Source organism: Artibeus jamaicensis, unplaced genomic scaffold (genome assembly GCF_021234435.1).
Source record: "Artibeus jamaicensis isolate MK-2021 breed Jamaican fruit bat unplaced genomic scaffold, CSHL_Jam_final contig_1998, whole genome shotgun sequence".
Lineage (NCBI taxonomy): Eukaryota > Metazoa > Chordata > Mammalia > Chiroptera > Phyllostomidae > Artibeus > Artibeus jamaicensis.
This window is the reverse complement of record NW_026521407.1, coordinates 24,641,855-24,661,351: the sequence shown is the minus strand read 5'-3', so window position 1 is coordinate 24,661,351 and position 19,497 is coordinate 24,641,855. Positions and strand designations below refer to the sequence as shown.

Below are 19,497 nucleotides of genomic sequence, written 5' to 3'. Positions count from 1 at the left end.
GGGCGCCAAATCTGGGATGTCGTGATGAAGCTGCCAATCACCAATTACCCATAGCTGCAGCCTTGTGAATCATCCTAATAGTTTCCATAGAGGAATGTTCAAGCTTAATGCAAAATCTGATGCAGATTCATTGCTCATTTTGAATGCGATGGCCACCTAGTACACACGCTCACTGACTGGCGTCTACTGCTCCCACCAACTAGTATAGTGAAGTCATTGTTCACGCATGTGTGTTCCAGTCCACTCTCCTGGGCTGCCAGGTTACATTGATGTTGCACAAACCATTTTCGTTACATTAAAAGTGGTTGGATTTTCAGACCTCGCATGCCACACTCATGCAGCATCAGATCTGTTATAACTGCCACTTCTGCCATGAGTGCTTGCTCTTCTTCAGATCTTTGTATGGGTCTTCCCATTCTCTTCCTTTGTTTAGGTCTCTGCTCAATGTCACATCTCCAGAAAGCTTTTCCTGACTACCTTACCCGATAAAATCTTGGCCACTTACTACCCCCTTTAGGTTTTGGTGGTGTTTGTTTATGGGAGCCTGGGGGACCAAAATATATACCCTTCTTCTCTGCCTGGCTTCTGAATAAATTGAGAAGTAAAAGTAAAGATGGAAGCCCAAACCTATATGAAATAAATAAATACAATTTTTAATGATTAGTGTGACGTTGGCGACCCAAACGAGCCTATTAACCACATCTCAGAATTAGGCAGACCTGCCTCTCCAGTCCTAGGCAGTGTTGGTCACTGTCCTCTGCAGCAGTAGCAGCTGACCAACTCTTGGCATGTTGACACGGAGGAAAATTCTTGTACTCTGGCAAGCCTGTTCCTAAGCAAAGACCGGTAGGGCTGAGTCGTGCGTGCTTGGTTATTTGTCTCATTTTTTGTATATCTGACTAAAGGGGGGATGAAAGCAAGGGAATAAAGGAAGTGAGAAACGGGATGGCTTGTGGTGCTGTTTACTGAAAGAGGAAACATGGTAGGAAGATTATAAATCAAGTTTTAGGAACACTCCATTTGAAGTGCCTACAAGATGCCCATGTGGAGATACCAGGTAGGTATTTGGATAACACATTCGAAGATACTGATTTGGTAGTTGTATTACTATTCTGTTGCCTGTAACAAACTCTGTAAACATGGTGGTTTTACAAAAACCACAAACTTATCTCACAGTTTTTGTGGGTTGGGGATGTGGCCTGGTTAGCTGGTTTTTCTGCGCAAGGCTCTTACCATGCTGAATTGAAGGTGTTGGGTGGGGCTGTGAGTTTATCTGAAGTCTGGGGTTCTCCCAGGCTCACTGGTTGGTAGAATTTAGGTTCTTACAGTTGTGGAATTGAGTCCTTCAACTCGTAGAAGCCGCTTGCTATTTCCTGCCATGTGGCCTTCCCCACAATAAGGTAGTTTGCTTCTTCAAGGCCGGGGGAAGGCATTTTTCCTGCTTTAAGTCTTTTATGGCTCAGCTAGTTAGGACAGGCTCATTCAAGATAATCATCCTTTTGATTAACTCAAATCAAGTGACTGATTAGGGTCCTTAATTGCATCTGTGAAGTCCCTTTTGCCATATAATAGGGTATATGATGTGTGTGTATATGTATATGGAAAGGTTAATTATAAGGAATTGGCTTTCATTATTATGGAGGCTGAGAAATCTCACAGTCTGCCATCTGCAAGCTGGAGACCCAGGAGAGCTGGTAATTCAGTCTGAGTCCGGGGAGCTGATGGTGTAGATTCCATGCAGGATTGCTCAGGGCAGGAGAATGTCAGTGAGTCTCAGCTCAAGTCAGGTGGAGGGGGATGAATTCTTCCTTCCTATGCCTTTTTGTTCTGTTCAGGCCCCCAATATGGATGATGGGTGGGTGGGCGCAAACTGCCTTGTTACTGTGTGCATCTACTCAGATGCTAGCTTAATCCAGAAACACCCTCAGAGACATTCTTGGAAATAATGTTTAGCCAAATGCGTGTGTACCTTGTGATCCAATGAAATCGACATAAAATTAACCATCGCAGAGAGATTTGGGGAAATTTCCTAGCTATGCTTCAGCCACTGCCTTTTTCTAAAGTCCTCCCCTTTTTTTATATTTCAGGCTTTTCCCCCTTCATAATCTTTATAATTAACATTACATAATTCTGTAGCTTCTGTTCTGCCCCTGCCTTCAAAGTCTAAAAATACTTTCCCTCCTTTATTTCCTATTTCTTTACTATCAAATTAGTCATCTATTATTAACTGACTAAGCAAATTTGGGTATGCCACTCAGTCTCTTCCTACCTTTTGTTACACCATTTAGGAATGAGAAAGCAGGACTGAGTTTTGTGTTTTCCCGGAGGACCCTCAGTAGTCTTCTCAGTTAGCATTAGCGGGATCTAATATTTAAACCATAAACACGATCATGGTACTTTCAGTACAGAATGGTACTCTTCAATAGAGTACATGTGAACTTGGTAATTCAACTTAACTCATTCTCAGATAAGTGTAAATGTAGTTCCCTAAAGATATTTTTTCATGAGATTATCTGTTCTTGCCATTACTCCCTCAGCTGTGTTCCCTAGGTTGATTATCTTACCTGAGCCAATCTTACTCTGTTTATTCCAGATTATACATTTGTTCTCATTTTTTAACAATCCGCAGTTATTTGCCATTATTGACCAGAGGTATGGGGCACAGATTTTTTTGTTGGTTTGTTGTTCTGTTAATGCTCAAGTTCAGTGCATAAGGGAAAAGGTTGTATGCATTTTATTGCAGACATTCTCTGAAATAATTTTTAGCTACAAGGAAATAGCTCTGTAGCTCTTTCTGTGAGTCATCGTCATTCTTGCTTACACAGAGCTGGGTAAGGATTTAATTTTGTAGATAGGATTTATGGCTTCCAGAAAGAGAGCTGCAAAAATTGAAATTTGCAAAGAACTTTAGATTTGCTCTAAATTCTATTATATACAGAAAATTGGAGCTTGAGATATGAATATAGGTAAGTATGGTTGATAAAATTTTCCTAAAATCATGTGATTTTCAATGAGCAATAGAGTTCTTTTTAGTCATTTTTAAGTGTAAACTAACATTTTTTGTTGTTCTTTTTTTTAGCTTCCAATAAAAACAGGACAACAGAACACACATACCAAAGTCAGTACTGAACACAACAAGGAATGTCTTATCAATATTTCCAAATACAAGTTTTCTTTGGTTATAAGCGGCCTCACTACTATCTTAAAGAATGTTAACAATATGGTGAGTAATTGTTACTGTTCTGTTGGGGAATTTACTTTGGTTGTTTTTGATTTAAAAATTTGGAGCATCATATTTTGAAGTATAGAAATTCATTTTCTGTTAATACTCATATTTTGTGGATAAGCACAGGTAACCTTTTAAGTTTCATTTTAGTTTTTGATCTTTCCCTTGGATACTTCTTTTATTTGTGACTCTGTCTCCTTGCCATTATTTTTCTGGAATTAGCATTTCATAAAGATACTGTGTTATATATATATATGAATTGACCATGGTAATCTATTAGAATATTTTCCTTATCTTAATTGAACATTTACACATTAAATTGTACCAGTCCTGAGTAGGTGATAAGTAAAATATAACCTAATATTCCAAAAAATGAGATTACTTTTATGACAGTATTATTCCATTTCCTTCATCCTGTAGCTTGTGACAGATTCTCTAGTTGTTCGAGAAGCTGTTGTTGAAGTGTCCTCAGTGATTTCCTCAACGTAGTCCACTGTCAGAAGCTGATCATTGCTTCTCTTCCCCACGTTGTATAAAATCTGTTTGTACCCCCTAAACTCCGAGGTCCTCACTCCACTGTCCTCCCGCTGTCCCTCTGAACACATTTCCCCTCCCTCTCCTAGTGATTCCTTCCTCTCTATCAGTGCCTATCTGAAATTCCCTTCATAGTCAGCTCAAGTCAACTGATCTGGTTATTTCTTGACTAAGTTTAAGTCTGATGGTTTTTAGCACTTACAACCATAATTTGTGTTGTTTGTATTGAACTGTGAAACTGGCTTCTGATTGCAGATTGTGAAAATCAGTCCAATTTTTATAGTTACATCATCTTTGTTGTGTTTTCTTTTTAAAAAACTGATTAGACAGTACCTGAAACTTATAAAATTGATAAACTGGAGGTATGAACAATCATTTGCCTTAACAGAGAAAGTTCTTATTATGAAAGAAAAGATTTTCTGAAAAAAAAAAAAGCAGGACTTTTTTACGAATACATAAAGTGATTTATAGAAATACACTTTAGATTCGGTGGAGCTCTTCTGCTGCGCATTGTGTGGGGTCCAGAGATAGGATTTTACTTAATAATAAGCAGCATGCTCCCAGTTAGATGGAAAATATTTTCATATTTGGAACTTTCTTTTCAAAACAAAAACAGTAATATGATACTGACATTTATTTATGTCTTACTGAGTAAACTGAATTGTGGAAACCATAGTCTCTTATCAGTAAATAGTGTAGTATTCAATTTAAGAATACTGAATGCTTAAAATTTACTGTAATTGTTGTTATAGTACATTTTGCTATAAGAATTTAGACTTTGATTACAGTACTTTGTGGCATCAAAGTTTGGTTAAACACTTCATTCAGGATTCTGCTGAAGATCTAGATGTGAATCTAAATCCCATGTATTGTATTGAAGTATAAACTGAAGTATCTTCTTTTACTGTTACACGGCTAATTGGCAGACTGTAATGAATGCCAGCAGTTTTGTTCATGTGATAATTTATTTTGTGTGAACATTAGCATAAAATCAGAAATAATAGACTTACATACGGTATAATCTGGGAGATAAAATAGAACACTTTGATTTTCTTGATCCTCAATCTCACTTTTCAGATATATGCTGATTTGTAGTGGAGAGTAATAACTAACTTTTAGTGTTCTGACTATCTTTTCTCTTAGAGAATATTTGGAGAAGCTGCTGAAAAAAATTTATATCTCTCTCAGTTGATTATATTGGATACACTGGAAAAATGTCTTGCTGGGGTGAGTAACTCTATTCTTGAGTCTGCAGGTTTTGTGAATTCAATTTTGAGTTGATCTGATGCATCAAAGGATAGGCGTGGACAAGGGGCATGGATGGTCACGGGCTTTTTGTCTAAGGTCTGCATGTGGATTTTTTTTTAAGATTTTATTTATTTATCTTTAGAGGGGAAGGGAAGGAGAGAAGGAGAGAAACATCAATGTATGGTTGCCTTTCGTGTGTCTCCTGCTGGGAACTGGCCTACAGGGGACCAGCCTGCAACCCAGGCATGTGCCCTGACTGGGAATCAAATGGCGATCGTGTGGTTCGCAGGCCTGCGCTCAATCCACTGAGCTACACCAGCCAGGGCTGCATGTAGATTTTTAAAGCAGAGCAGCCTGGGTGGCATAAACACATATTTAGAAGAAAACTGTTTTCTCATCTTTTGTAAGTTAAATAGATATCAGAAAGTGTTAAAGTTGAGCTACATATGTCTCAGGCTTTTAAGAAAGGATTTTATGGGGGAAAAAAAGGCCACTATTTAGTTGATTTGTTCAGGCCAGTGGCATTGTTTAGCTTTGAAAGGATATGATGCAAAAGACCAAAAGTAGGCTAGTTTTCCCTGTGTGGATCTATTTTTAATATTTTAGCTTTCAAATCTATATGAAAGAGAGCTTAAAAAATTAAAACTGTGTTACTGATAGGTCCTACCTGAAGAACACTTGTTATTTGTAAATATGAACGTATAAAATAGATGTGTGAAGGACTGAGGACAAAACAGTTTTTTTCAGGTTTTCTCTAAATAGTTATCTCAGTGTATTTCAACCATGACTTAATTGGAATTTTCCAAGAATATTTATGTTGTATAAAGCAAACTGTTTCCATACTTCAATAGCTTTAATTCTTCCCTGGAACATGTTAGGAGTTTACATAAATAAATAAATTTAACACTTTCATTTTAAAGATCTGTCTATTCCATATGTATCGAAGTTAACTTATTTCTTACATTCTGTCTTCCTTTGGCACATCAGAATTGCTCCTCTCTTCCATGTATATTACACTTGTTGTTTATGTTAAACCTGGTCGAAGGGACTTTGCTATGGGAGGACTGATTGTCTTGTTGAGAGGACAGGGAAGGATCAGGAGAGAGAGATGAGGGAGTTAGAAAATCATTAACACAACTTCCTTAGGGAAGAGAAGTATTTAAGACTATAGACCACAAAACCTAAGCATAATGCTTTAAGACTCTTTTTATTGATTCTTGGCCATAATCCCAAATTGTGAGACAGTGTTTTTTAAGTTTTCTACTTAAATTGAGGGTGAGCTAGTTCTGTTTTAGCTTGGTGCTTTCTATTAATTTGTGATATGCTGTTGTTCATTTGTAAAATGGAGTAAAAGAGCAAATGGGCTGTTAAATAGGATAGTGTCATTGTGAAGAAGGCTAGTTTTAAACTTCTGCATCAACTCTTTGTAGTGATTTTACTGCTTTGATTGTAAATACCAGTGTATCAACCACTCCCACGTTTGAACTGGGGAAGGGTGGTTTATTGCCTCTTTCATTCTACAGCTTTTCTCTATTAATGTTTGTAACTGAGAGGCACTGGTAAATGTGCTTTGGAGAATGTTGTTATTGGCCCTTGTTAATTTGATACTCTTTGGAGATAGCCTCATTGAAATGCTCGTAAGTGGGCATAGCATGATGTATATAACGCATAAAATGTGTATTATCTTACTCTGCTCTCTGAGCGAAAAGGTGTAAGTTTTTAAAATTAAATTTATAATGAAAAATAATACAGTTTACATTATTGAACAATTGTGTTTTGTTGGGTTGCTGTTAATGATTTTATGGTTGTCTCCTGATTTTCATTTTTAAATCAAAGTTGAGGGAGTTTAGGGTGAAATGAGTCTACAAGTACGTGTTTATCACATAAGTAGTTGAAATAGCTGATGAATGTGAACAAATACTTATCAGTATCTTATTAGTAGTAAAGTTTTATAGAATTTGAGGAATCTTAAATATTTTTGTTTCTGTATATATGACCATTATTCAAAAGATTGAACAAATTTTTATTTGTTTAAAATGGAAATTATTTTCAACATCTTTGTTGTTTCGCTAGCCTATACATGAGAAATAGGCATTGTATTTTGTATTCAAATTTCGTATTTTTTGGTGGTATCTGTTTATTTACTGGCTGTATATTTCAATGTATTTTAGTCCAAAAGCATTTAGATTGTAATTACAGAATTGAGCATAGCACACAATTATACAAAATTTTGTTCTGTCATCATGCTTGGCATTATCAAAATTGTCACTTATATATGGCCCTGGCTGGTGTGACTCGGTTGGAGCGTCATCTGGTAACCAAAGGGTCTCAGGTTTGATTCCAGTTAGGGCACATACCTGAGTCACAGTTTTGATTTTTCATCTGGGCACATACCGGAGGCAGCCAGTCGATGCTTCTCTCTTGCATTGATGTTTCTTTCTTTCCCTCCTCTCACCTCTAAAAAGCAATGAAAAAATGCTTTTTAACATTAATTAAAAAATTTTAAATTAAAAAATTGAAAAACTTGCTGTTGCTGTATGGATAATGAAGCTGCTAGGTGAAATATGTGTGTGGAACAGTGTATCCACAGGAGAGCACAGCATCCATTGATTGTTTTGGTAGTTGTGTGGGAGAGATTTATTTTACAAAGTAGAGACCTCAGTATTGACACCCAAAGTTACCAGACTTGGTGTCACTTGTAGTGGGATCACCCGTCGGTGTGTGCTCCTGATGTGAAGGGCACTCAGTTGCCCGAAGCGTCTAGAATGGGTGTAACCAGACCTAGATTTGGGCTGCACCCTACAGAAAATACAGGAAGTAGAATACCAAGTTATACCACTAAAAATAATCAAATCCATAATATGGAACATTTTGTAAGGCAACTGGACCATTTTTAAAAAATGTCAATGTTATAGAAAATAATGTATATGGGGGAATTGTATTAGAAAATAAATAGAATGTGTGGGGAGATCATTTTAGAATAAAAAGACTAAAGGAACATAATAGTCATGCTGCAATCTATGAACCTTGATTTTTTAAGAAAAGATTTTATTTATTTGTTTTTAGCGAAAGGGAGGGAGAAAGAGAAACATCAGTATGTGGTTGCCTCTCACGTGCCCCCAACTAGGTACTTGGTCCACAACCCAGGCACGTGCCCTGACTGGGAATTGATCTGTGAACCTTTCTTGAAGTTATGAAAGACATTTTGGGGCAGTTGGGGAAATTTGAGTAAAAATTAGGTATTAGTTCACACAAGGGAATTGTTTCTTTTTCCTTGGCATGATGATTGACTGAAGTTATATTGGAGAATGTCCTTATTTTTAAGAGATGCTAAAGTATGTAGGGCTGAAATACTATGTCTGGAACTTACTTTCAAATGATTCAACCAAAACAAAATTATTTGGAATAAGTAGTATTTATCTGTTTTGGTCAATCTGCTCAAAAAGGCTGGTGTGATTGCCTATCCAGGAAATGATTTGGGTGTTGAGACGGATGATACAGGAGTAATATGAGTAATGTTTATTTAGAACACACACCGAACTGGGGGTTCTCGTGAGGAAGAAGGCTTATGCAGGGATTCTGTGAACAGGGGACAGACAGGGGTGGGTGTGGGGGCTGGACTTTCATTGTGCCTAAGAGGTGAAAGATGGAACCAGCCTCTTTATTAGACAGCTGCAGGTACAGCAAACATGCTGAAATATTGTTACTGAATCTAGGCGATGAGTGTATGTATGGGTGTTCTAGTATTCTATTTCAACTCTTTTTATTTGAAAATTTTCATAATGGAGAATATTTACACGTAAATGTAAGAACGTTTTTGAATTACATGTTTATTCCTATTTTAGCAACCAAAGGACACAATGAGATTAGATGAAACAATGCTCGTCAAACAGTTGCTGCCAGAAATCTGCCATTTCCTGCACACCTGTCGGGAGGGAAACCAGCATGCAGCTGAGCTGCGGAATTCCGCCTCCGGGGTGCTGTTTTCGCTCAGCTGCAACAACTTCAATGCGGTCTTCAGTCGCATTTCTACCAGGTTAGTGTGTAAATCTGCGTAGGACTGTTGTAAGTAATATAAACTCTAGAAGTTTTCCTTTATTCTACATGAAAATTAAAAGTTGACAGAATGAGTTTGACCTGGGCTTTTGTAGAAATTTTATGCATTAATTCCTTTGAAATTTTTATTATTGTGATAGTAGTATGTACAATTAAATGAGTGCTGTTATAAACTTGAAAGTCTAAATTTTAGGAAATATCACCCATGACCAGGTGTTTTTTTTTTAATGAAAATACTGGATATGGATTTTTGAGTTTTTAACATATTATTCCTTTACTATGAAATGAGCCAATCAGATAAAATAATTCGTAAGAGTAGTAAGAATTCTGATGATCTCACAGCTCTGCTCCGTATCACAAGATCCTAAGTTACCAAACCCCTCCCCCCCACCAAATAATTTCAGACCTATGGAAGCAGAAGGAAGTGAATAATCGCCAAGTAGAAATCTGCAGAACGTAGACGGTTTTATTGTATTTTTTTCTGACTATAAGACTCACCAGACCATAGAATGCACCTAGATTTTAGAGGAGGAAAATAGGAAAAAATTTTTTTGAAGCAAAAAAATGTGGTAGAATATTTAATAACATAGGCCACTGCGGCCCCCCACAGGGAGCCAGGTAAGTTACATTTGGACTATAAGATGCACCCTTCCCCCCATTTTCTTCCCAAATTCTGGGGGGGGGTGCGTCTTATACTCTGAAGAATATGATAAATATACAAACTGAAGAATGAAGTAGAGAACCTATCACTAAAATATCTAGAAAGACCAGGTAAACTGAATAACAACAGGAAGATATTTAAAATATATAGTAATAAAGTTAAACAAACACCACCCCCCAACCCATCCACCCAGGTCCAGAACTGAAAAGGAAGGTGAAAACCAGAGATGGTTTTGAAGGCATGACTTGGCCTTGCAACAGAGGAAGAAAAAGATGGTTAGGTTTTTTTCTCTCCTTAACCCAGGGGTTTGGGGCTGACATCCACATGGACTGGGTACAAACCTTTGTACCCTATTAATGCCAGGAATAGAACTGGGGCTTTGTATAAAGCATGACTAGAAAGAGCCAAGCACTCCCTAAAAATGAACAAGGAATGAAGGGAGGAAAGGGGACGGGGGTGGGGGGAGAAGAAAGAGAGGGAGGGAGGAAAAGGAGAGAAGCCCAGGCTGGTGAGGCTCAGTGGGTTGGAGTGTCGTTCCACAGAAGTGTTGTGGGTTCAATTTCCGATCAGGGTACATTCCTGGATTGTGGGTTTAGTTACTCCGGTCCTGGGGAGTATAGGAGGAGGCATCTAGTTGATGCTTCTGTCTCACATCGATGTTTCTCTCTCTCTCTCAAAAACAATGAAAAAAAAAGTCTTCCATTGAGGATTTAAAAAAAGGAGAGAGAAAGATAGGGAGGGTGAGGGGAAGGGGAAAAATAACTACTAGCACAAGAAGTTTGTCTGCCTAAGCTTAGGGTAGGGGAGAAAGTTGTCTAGGGCCATTGCCTTATAAGACTTTGAGGCCCTCATTTATGCCACCCATATAATCTGGGGCTGAAAAGTTAAGAGCAACAAAAATATGTCCAGAGCTGGGCACCTGGCAAAAGCAAATGCAAAACCATCACTAAGACACACCCACCATCCCAGGCTAACAGAGATTCCTAAAGAAAATGCAGACTGCAGTAGAGATGAATTTGCAATCAAAGTTTATAAAAAAGAGGTAACAATTCACTATGATTATAAGTTGGCACATACAAATATATGACATCACTTAACATTCTTAAAAAGAATATAAAATAAGTATTTTACTGTTTTTTAAAAGATTTTATATATTTATCTTTAGAGGGGAAGGGAAGGAGAGAGGGAGAGGAATATCAATGTATGGTTGCCTCTCATGAGTACCCTGCTGGGGACTGGCCTGCAACCCAGGCATGTGCCCTGACTGGGAACTGAACTGCGGTTGTTTGGTTTGCAGGCCTGCGCTCAATCCACTGAGCTACACCAGCCAGGGCTTATTTATTTTTTTATTTTAAAAATATTTTAGAGAGGGGAAGGGAGGGAGAAAGTGAAGGAGAGAAACATCAGTGTGTTGTTTCTTGGGTAGGGGGCAGGAGGCAGTGGTTGCCTCTTGCACACCCTCTACCCAGGACTTGGCCTGCAACCCAGGCATATGCCCTGACTGGGAGTTGAACTGGCAACCATTTAGTTCCCAGGCTGGCACTCAGTTCACTGAGCCACACCAGCCAGAGCAAAAATAAGTGTGTTTTAAATGATTAGAGAATAAGAAGAAATTTAAAACTATTAAAAAGGATGAGAAACCATGAAAACCCAACAGATTTGTAAAACAAAAAAATCAAATAGAATTTTTAAAGTCATCGAGTCCTTTGCTTCTGTTGGTATGGACCCTTCCATTAAAAAACAATTAGGTTGAGTGCAGTTAGTAATTCTGTGGTGAAAACAGCTAATCCTCTCTACATAAAAGAGTTCCATCAGCTACGGCACATGGTACACTTTGGCAGAATAATTGTTATCTTAAGCCCTGGCCTGGTGGCTCAGTTTTACTAGAGCATCGTCCCCATATGCCAAGGTTGCAGGTCGGATCCCTGGTCGGGACATGGGCATGTATCAGAGACAGCCGGCGGGGGCACAACTAAGTGGAACAACAACAATCTCAGTCTTAATCTTTCTCTCTTTTTCCCTTCCTATCTCTCTAAAAATTAATTTCAAAAATTTAAAGTTATCTTAAGACAGGTAGCCCATATTCTCTTCAAGAAAAGCAAAAGACAGGAATATCAAAAGCTAATGTTAATCCTAAAAGAGAAACATCCGTATGCAGGTAGAATGTGAGACACAACAAAATTTCATGGTGTTGATTCATCTGTTATATATGAGATATAAAATCAATCTTTAGGAAGATCTGCCATTCTAGATCTTTCATATTTTGTCACCCAGTGCTATGACAGCAATGTCGTAAGATAGCTCCATCTATATTAAACCATCATAAGGCTTTTTAGGTGAATGGTCATCAGCTTCTATTTCTGGCACAAACCGAATGAAACGGCAGGTGCAGTTGTTTGAAGTGTATTTCATAGATCCCATTTCTGAGCAGTCCCTGAAAGCTAAAGAAACTGGCTTGTTCTGGAGACACTTAACTTCTCTTTTGGAAACAGTGAACTAGATTCAAGAAATACACAAAAGTTGTTTATTTTTACTCACGTAGATGCTGCAAAATCCTATGAAATGAATCCTTTGGTGTCTAGAAAATTTCTAGAGTTTTTAAAGATGGCACAGCGCAGACAGGACAGAGCAGATGGCACAAGGCATCGTCTTGTTTCACAGAACATTGTGCAATTTAAAACTTATGAGTTGTTTATTTCTGGAATTTTCCGCTTAATATTTTTGGACTGTAGTGGACCTTGGGTTTCACCACTGATAAGGGGGGACTACTATACCGTTCATGTTTCTGAAGTCTAGTGTATGTAAATAGATGTTAATAACATTTTTCTTAGAACTTGAAATTTGAATTTTAAAACTTTTTATTATAGGACAAAATTGAAAATACACATAGCATAGTATTTTATGCTTCAGCAGCTATTAGCATGTTATGATTTCAAAAAAATAAACTTATATATAAAGTATGCAATATAATGATTTGATATACATATATGTAGTGAAGTTTATTGGATTATCATGGTTTCTTATATCCCCTAAATTATCTTCCTTTAGGTTTCCACAAGAAATATTTGTTCTTATTTTTATGTATATTTTCTCTTGTAAACTAACTCATCATCAGGATGAGAAAAATCTGTTGAATTCAGTATTTTTGACTATCCTCAGACTTAAATTGATAAATTGTTTTTGGCTGTTACTTTTTAGGTTACAGGAATTGACCGTTTGTTCAGAAGACAATGTTGATGTTCATGATATAGAATTGTTACAGTATATCAATGTGGATTGTGCAAAATTGAAACGACTCCTGAAGGGTGAGTTGAAATGTATGATGTATCTGAAATTAATGACTGTGGGTGAAAATCCAGTATTTTGAGTGTACTAATTGTATTGAGCTAGAACACCAAAGAGGGTCTATAGTGCAGATGTCCCTGTGAAATGGACAGTAATACATATGGTTTAATAATTTTGGAAAACCATACAGTAAAGAAAATGAGTATCTTAAATCTTGGTAAGGGAGAGTTTTGTTCAACTACAACTTTTAGTAAAGAGGATATAAGGGTGCTGCTATTTAGTACTTTTAGAATTTCATCTTAAGCATAGCTATAGGTTTAGAAGTTACTGTTAAGCTTTTGTCGTGCTAAAAACGGATTGTTGAGCAGGATGACAAAGTTCAGAAGATGAAGGAACCAGAAAATTGTGATCTTATGATGTGAAGAGGAATTGAGTCAGGAATCTCATTTCTGACATTTCTGTTTTCAGCTCTGGGATTTATTTACTGACTTTGCAGTATTACGAAGTCCCTAGTGATTTCAGTGCCTAGTTCTGCTTCCTTGCAGAACATGTCAGTAGTAGTCCCACATGGGGATATTATAATTCCTGATTTGTGATTTTAAATTTTTGGGAAGTGCTATTTATGATTATGTTGGTTGAAATAAATGATCAGAAAAAAATTGAGTTTTTGTGGTAAGTGGGAAAGTGCTGATAAAAATCAAATATCAGTGATCATTATTCATGATTCCAGTATAACTACCTAAATTCATTTCACAAAAAAAATTGTTTTTTTAGTTCTATGTACTATTGGATCCTGGCTAACTTAAACGTGAAATCCTGTGGTTCATAATTCTTTGTATTTTACTTTGTGTAGTGATCAAGGAATTGTTAATAATGTTTTTAATGTCTGACCTGACAGGAGATTTTATTATATTAACTTTGAAAACTGCATCAGTTTTGTGGTGCAATTTTCAAAATATGTTGTGTAGTTTTGTTTGTTTTTTTCTTTTAAAGATTTCATTTATTTTTAGACAGAGGGGAAGGGAAGGAGAGAGGGAGAGAAACTAGTGTGTGGTTGCTTCTTGCACGCCCCCTACTGGGGACCTGGCCTGCAACTCAGGTACGTGCCCCGACTGAGAGGAAGATAGAAATATCAAATTATTTGCAAAGCAGTGTGGCACACTCAAACAGGGTAAGCATAGTGAGAGAATAAATATGTATTTGTTTGCGGATGAAAGATATTAAGAGGAAAAGAGCAAGATATGGAGTCGCAAGAGTAGGTCAGATTATATTAATAAAAATGCAGTAATGTGTGTTGTATTTTCAGTATCGTGCTGTCTAGTTTATGTGCTTTTTCTCATCAGTCCTGGCAGTAACCCTGTGAGGCAGGTAGTAGTTTTATAATCCCTGGTATAGATGAGGAAACTGAGGCTTCAGTAACATTCCCAAGGCCATAGAGCTAGCGAATGGCAGGGTGAAATTCAAACCACACCTGCCCATCTCTAGAGCCAGAGTACTTAACTCCTACACTCTTGTGCTTATGGCTTCTGAGGCTTTAACTGAGTGGCCATGGGAAGTGATGAAAAGTCGTTAAGGTGGGATTAGTATTTTATTTTAGATATACCGTTTTCCTTGAAATTTATAGGATGGCTTGGCAGAACTTTACTTGAAAGTCTGGGACTTAGTTGGGTAGTAATGTGAGTGAAAAATGAGGGTAGTGGAGGTCTGGATAGAATGGGGTAGTTTGGGAACCAATTTGATAACAGTATTTAAGAAGTAGAAGATATAGTATTTGTATATATTTAAAAAATATTTTATTTTTTAGAGAGGGGAAGGGAGGGAGAAAGAGAGGGAAACATCAATGTGGTTGCCTCTCACACATCCCCCGATGGGGGGACCTGGCCCACAGCCCAGGCCTGTGCCCCAGCTGGGAATCAAACTGGTGACGGCTGGCGCTCAGTGCACTGAGCTACACCAGCCAGGGTGAATGTATAGCATTTGAGTAGAATATATCACATAGCATTTGGTGATAAATGTAGTGATATGAGGTAAAAGAGAAGTATCACCATGCATTGCAGAGAAAACTGGTTAAAGCTGGAAAAGAAAGGAAGAGAAGTTAGGAAAATGATAAATTCAGTTTTGGATTATTGAGTTTGAGCTATCAGTAGGATGTTCTGTCAGAAACTTGTAGAACTGGAGTAATAAAACATATATACATTGGAACTGAAAATAGGCTACCGTGTATAACACATTTAAGATGTGAAAAAAGGTAAACTTGACGACCTTGGCTGGTGTGGCTTAGTTGGTAGGAACATGGTAACCCATAACCATAGGGTTGCGGGTTCGATTCCTGTTCAGGGCACATATCTGGGTTCTGGGTTCAATTTCTGGTCTGGGTGTGCATACAGGAGGTAGCTGATTGATACCTCTCTCTTGCATTGATGTTGCTGTCTCTCTTTCCCTCTCTGAAAATAGTGAAAAAAAAATGGTCTTGGATGAGGATACAAAGATTTTTTTTTTAAAGGTAAAGTTGATGAACATAGGAAAGCAAAAGTGCTCAAGAGGACTGTGACGTGAAATGCCATTATTTGAAAATCAAGTGAGAGCAAAGAATGTTGGAGGGATATGTTTTAAAACTGACTTGGAGAGCAAGTTATTCCTTTGCAAGTCTAGAAAAAAAAGACATTTACCTTAAACAATTACTACTGGGGGAAGGACTTGGATATAAAAGTATTTATTAGTGTTATTTATAATACTGAAATTTTGGAAATATCTCAGTGTACAACTGTTGGAAAATGTTTAACTAGTGCCTTTATATAGTGACTTAAATATTCTGAAAAACAGCAAAGCATACTAAAAAGTCTACGGCTTTGAAGTGCAGTGTAATCATTTCTTACATCTGTAACCTCGGAAACAGTTTGCTTCTGTGTAATGTCTGAAAGCATTGTGCTTTTGAAAGAATTAAATATATTAGGTTGAAAATACCTGACATGTTATAACTGTTAAGTATTGGTTAGTATTGTGTACAGAACCATCAAATGTATGTAGGAAGAATTTTTAATGATGTGGAAAAACTTAGGATATTATGTGAAATGAAGACAGCAGACTGATGTAGCCTATATGATCTCAGGTATGGTAAATGTATTTGTCTTCCATGTGCATAGGAAAGTGGATGGAAGAAAATCTACCAACCTGTTGACAGTGGTTGTCTCTGAATGGTGGAATCACGGATGACATTTTAACTTGCCTTAAAGTATTGTGTATTTTTTGAATTTTTCACAATGACCATGTGTTTCATATTTTTTAAAAGCAAGTTATTATTTAAAACAAAACAAAGGAAAAACAACCACAACAGCCTTTGCAGTTCAAGGCATATTTACTTTTTTTTATTAAAAAAAGCTTTAGGAATATCTGCACAAATACATTTGCAATCAAGTTGACAACATTAGTAGTTTAATACGAATTATGTTTGATTACTCTTAAGTTTTAAACATGGTCATATATACATACTGTTTGAAATTCTTTTTTTCCTCTGGATAGAGGGTCTCGGTAGTGAACCTGTTGATGATCGATGGGTCACTAGTTTGTCCCCCAAATCATGCAGATGATTATACTGCGTCATGGTCTACACTGCCCCAGACTCCCTGCGGTCTCTCTGCGGCTGCCGTGGTAGTGCTGCGTCAGGTACAGTAGGAGACGAGCCGAGGGCCACGGCACGGAGTCTCCCAACTCCTCCGTAACAGCGTGTTAAGGTTTTTTGGTTATTTTTAAGGCCAGTTGCAAGGTCCTCCATTATTTCAGCAGCTGCGTCAGGTGTCCCTCCAGTTGGGATTAGAAGATGAGTGGTACTTCTGTACTGCCGGTAGAGGTCCAAAAGGTTTGGGGCTCTATAGATCGTAAATATTTTATTTATTTATTTTTAGAGAGAAGGGAAGGGAAAGTGGAAGAGATGGAGAGAAACATCAGTGTGAGAGAAAAACATCTATTGGTTGCCTGTTATATGCATCTTGACCAGGGACTAAACCTGCAACCCAGCCATGTGCCCCAGTTGGGAATCAAACTGGCGACCTTTTACTCTGAGAAACGACACCCAACTGAGCCACACTGATCCTGGCTGTGACTCTCTTTTGACAGTTCCCTTCTAGTGCGGAACACAGTATGTTTTGTACACCATAGCTGTTTAGTTCTGTATCTTTTGGGGGTATTTTTTTCTAGTATCTTTAAATTTACAACCCGGAAGAGGACATAAACCAAGAAACTGAGAACAGTTCACTCATGACATAGATAGCCTCAATATCTGAATTGGAGTTGGTTCATAGTTAATAGGCTTTTCCTCTACTGACTCAAACTTACTTACTTGTTTGCAGGGACTTAGGCGGTGTCATCCATCACTGGCCACTCTGCATCGTGACTAGCTGTGTTTACTTTTTGTTGTGTTTTGTTTTTAGTGGACATAACCAGTGAGTTTTTGGTTTACATGAATTGTCTTTTGCTTCACATTGCTTACAAACAATACTGGAACAAAAGGTTTTTTTGTTTTGTTTTGTTTTGTTTTGTTAGTAGTAGTAGCTTGAATTGCATTTGTTCTAACTAATTAGAGTTAATTTTAAAACTTTTTTCCCCCCAGAAACAGCATTTAAATTTAAAGCCCTAAAGAAGGTTGCACAGTTAGCAGTTATAAATAGCCTGGAAAAAGTAAGTCATAACCTCTTTGGTATTTGTATTTTGTTAGTTTTTAGCTATAAATATTGCTGTCTTTAGGATTTTGAATCAAAAAGTCATGGCTTGAGTGATAATTTTACATAAATTTTTAGGAAGATGCATTGTAGTATTCTTTTGAAGGAAATTAGAAGTTTGTGATATAATTGGAGCTGTGTGACATTTTATTTGCTATGTTAAGAAAATATTTCTGCTTTCATATAAAAATATATGTTTTATTATTTGTAGGCATTTTGGAACTGGGTAGAAAATTACCCAGATGAATTTACAAAGCTATACCAGATTCCACAGACTGATATGGCTGGTAAGGATAAGATTGTTACTTTTTTTTGTCTTGAACTCTTACATATGAGGTAAAAATCTGTCACTTTCCAAGTTATTTTTTGCTTATAAGGTGCTTTTACTTCTTAACAATTGATGCCAAATAGGGAGGTTTTTTTCTATTTCTAAATTAACCTCAGCCCTTTTCCTTTTTCTTGAACAAATAGAGAAAGACATTTGAAACGAAGCTCTTGTCTTTAATTAGAGTCACAGATGGGGTATTTGATGGCTCTGTATTGCCAAGAAGCACTTTATTGTGCTCTGAGGCTTTATTTTGTTGGAGGGAGATGTGTGTAAAGTAGTATTATTCTTACCTAGAATTCTCCAGACACACCTGCAGGGCCAGGAACACAGATTCCTGAAGCTGTCCAGTCCTTGTTCCTTGGGTACATGAGACTTTGCAGAAGACCCTCACATTGAGACCAAACACGAATTTGGTCATTTCAAAGTGTGGATTTTTCTAGGGTGGATCAGGACAGCTTTTCTGATACATAGACAACATAACATTGCTTGTCTGCTTACCTGAATGACTTTGTTTAAGTGAACTTCCAAGTGTATTTTCTAAAAACGTAGCCCTTAGGTTTTTTGATAATGCCAGCTTTTAATTTGATGCCAGAGATTTTCTTCTCATCTAATAATATTTAATATTTATGTTTTTCACATAGAGTGTGCAGAAAAGCTGTTTGACTTGGTAGATGGTTTTGCCGAAAGCACCAAACGTAAAGCGGCAGTTTGGCCACTACAAATCATCCTTCTCATCTTGTGTCCAGAAGTAATCCAGGACATATCCAAGGATGCAGTTGATGAAAATAACATGAATAAGGTGAGGGGGGCAAAGTTCCTTCCGAATGGCCAGATGTGAAGGCCTAAAATAACCATTTTAGGTCTCTGTGTTTGCTGGCCTTAGCAGAGACACACTTGACATGAATTTATTTGGAGGGGAAATAAATGATACCGTTCGCTAATTAAAGATTTAAAACGATCCCTAGTTTCATTCTTTTATCAGAGAAGACTAAATGATACTTCTGTCGGTGTTAAGCAGTTTCTTTTGTACTCACTGCAGGGGTAGCCCTACTAGGACTCCCTTTTGTGGTGCATTTGCACACTTAGGGGTGTGTTCACTCGGTGCTAATGAACCTGTCTAGTAACTCATTTTAGGTATTTTAGAAGAGTTTTTACAGCATTTTATTAGGAAGGCAGGGTACCACATAAGCCATCAATAGTGAAATTGGCACTAGAACAACAGGTAATTCTAAGGGGTACTGTAATCTTTAAAGAATAAGACCTAAGGTATTAATCTTACCATTTTATTTGAATTTCTGTATGCAGTTCATTTGGCTAATACACTTTTTTTTCCTTTGCCACTTTGGGAGAATACTCTTAGCTGACTGAACACGGAATGGGCTCTTGCATGATTTGCCATACGTGATGTTCAGAATCAGCTGAATAATTCAGTATTTCATAGATG

At 37.4% G+C, this 19,497-nt stretch overlaps 1 protein-coding gene across 8 annotated transcripts in view; it reads left to right on the top strand.

Moving 5' to 3' along the window:
* NF1 (neurofibromin 1) overlaps positions 1-19,497 on the top strand; it is a 234,233-nt gene that overhangs the window by 45,516 nt on the left and 169,220 nt on the right. For all 8 annotated transcript variants that reach the window (XM_053655762.1, XM_053655756.1, XM_053655754.1 and 5 more), the window contains exons 2-8: positions 3,080-3,223; positions 4,904-4,987; positions 8,854-9,044; positions 12,924-13,030; positions 17,617-17,684; positions 17,937-18,012; positions 18,695-18,852. In XM_053655762.1, coding sequence (XP_053511737.1) covers positions 3,080-3,223; positions 4,904-4,987; positions 8,854-9,044; positions 12,924-13,030; positions 17,617-17,684; positions 17,937-18,012; positions 18,695-18,852 — 828 coding nt within the window. The remainder of the gene's footprint in view (positions 1-3,079; positions 3,224-4,903; positions 4,988-8,853; positions 9,045-12,923; positions 13,031-17,616; positions 17,685-17,936; positions 18,013-18,694; positions 18,853-19,497) is intronic.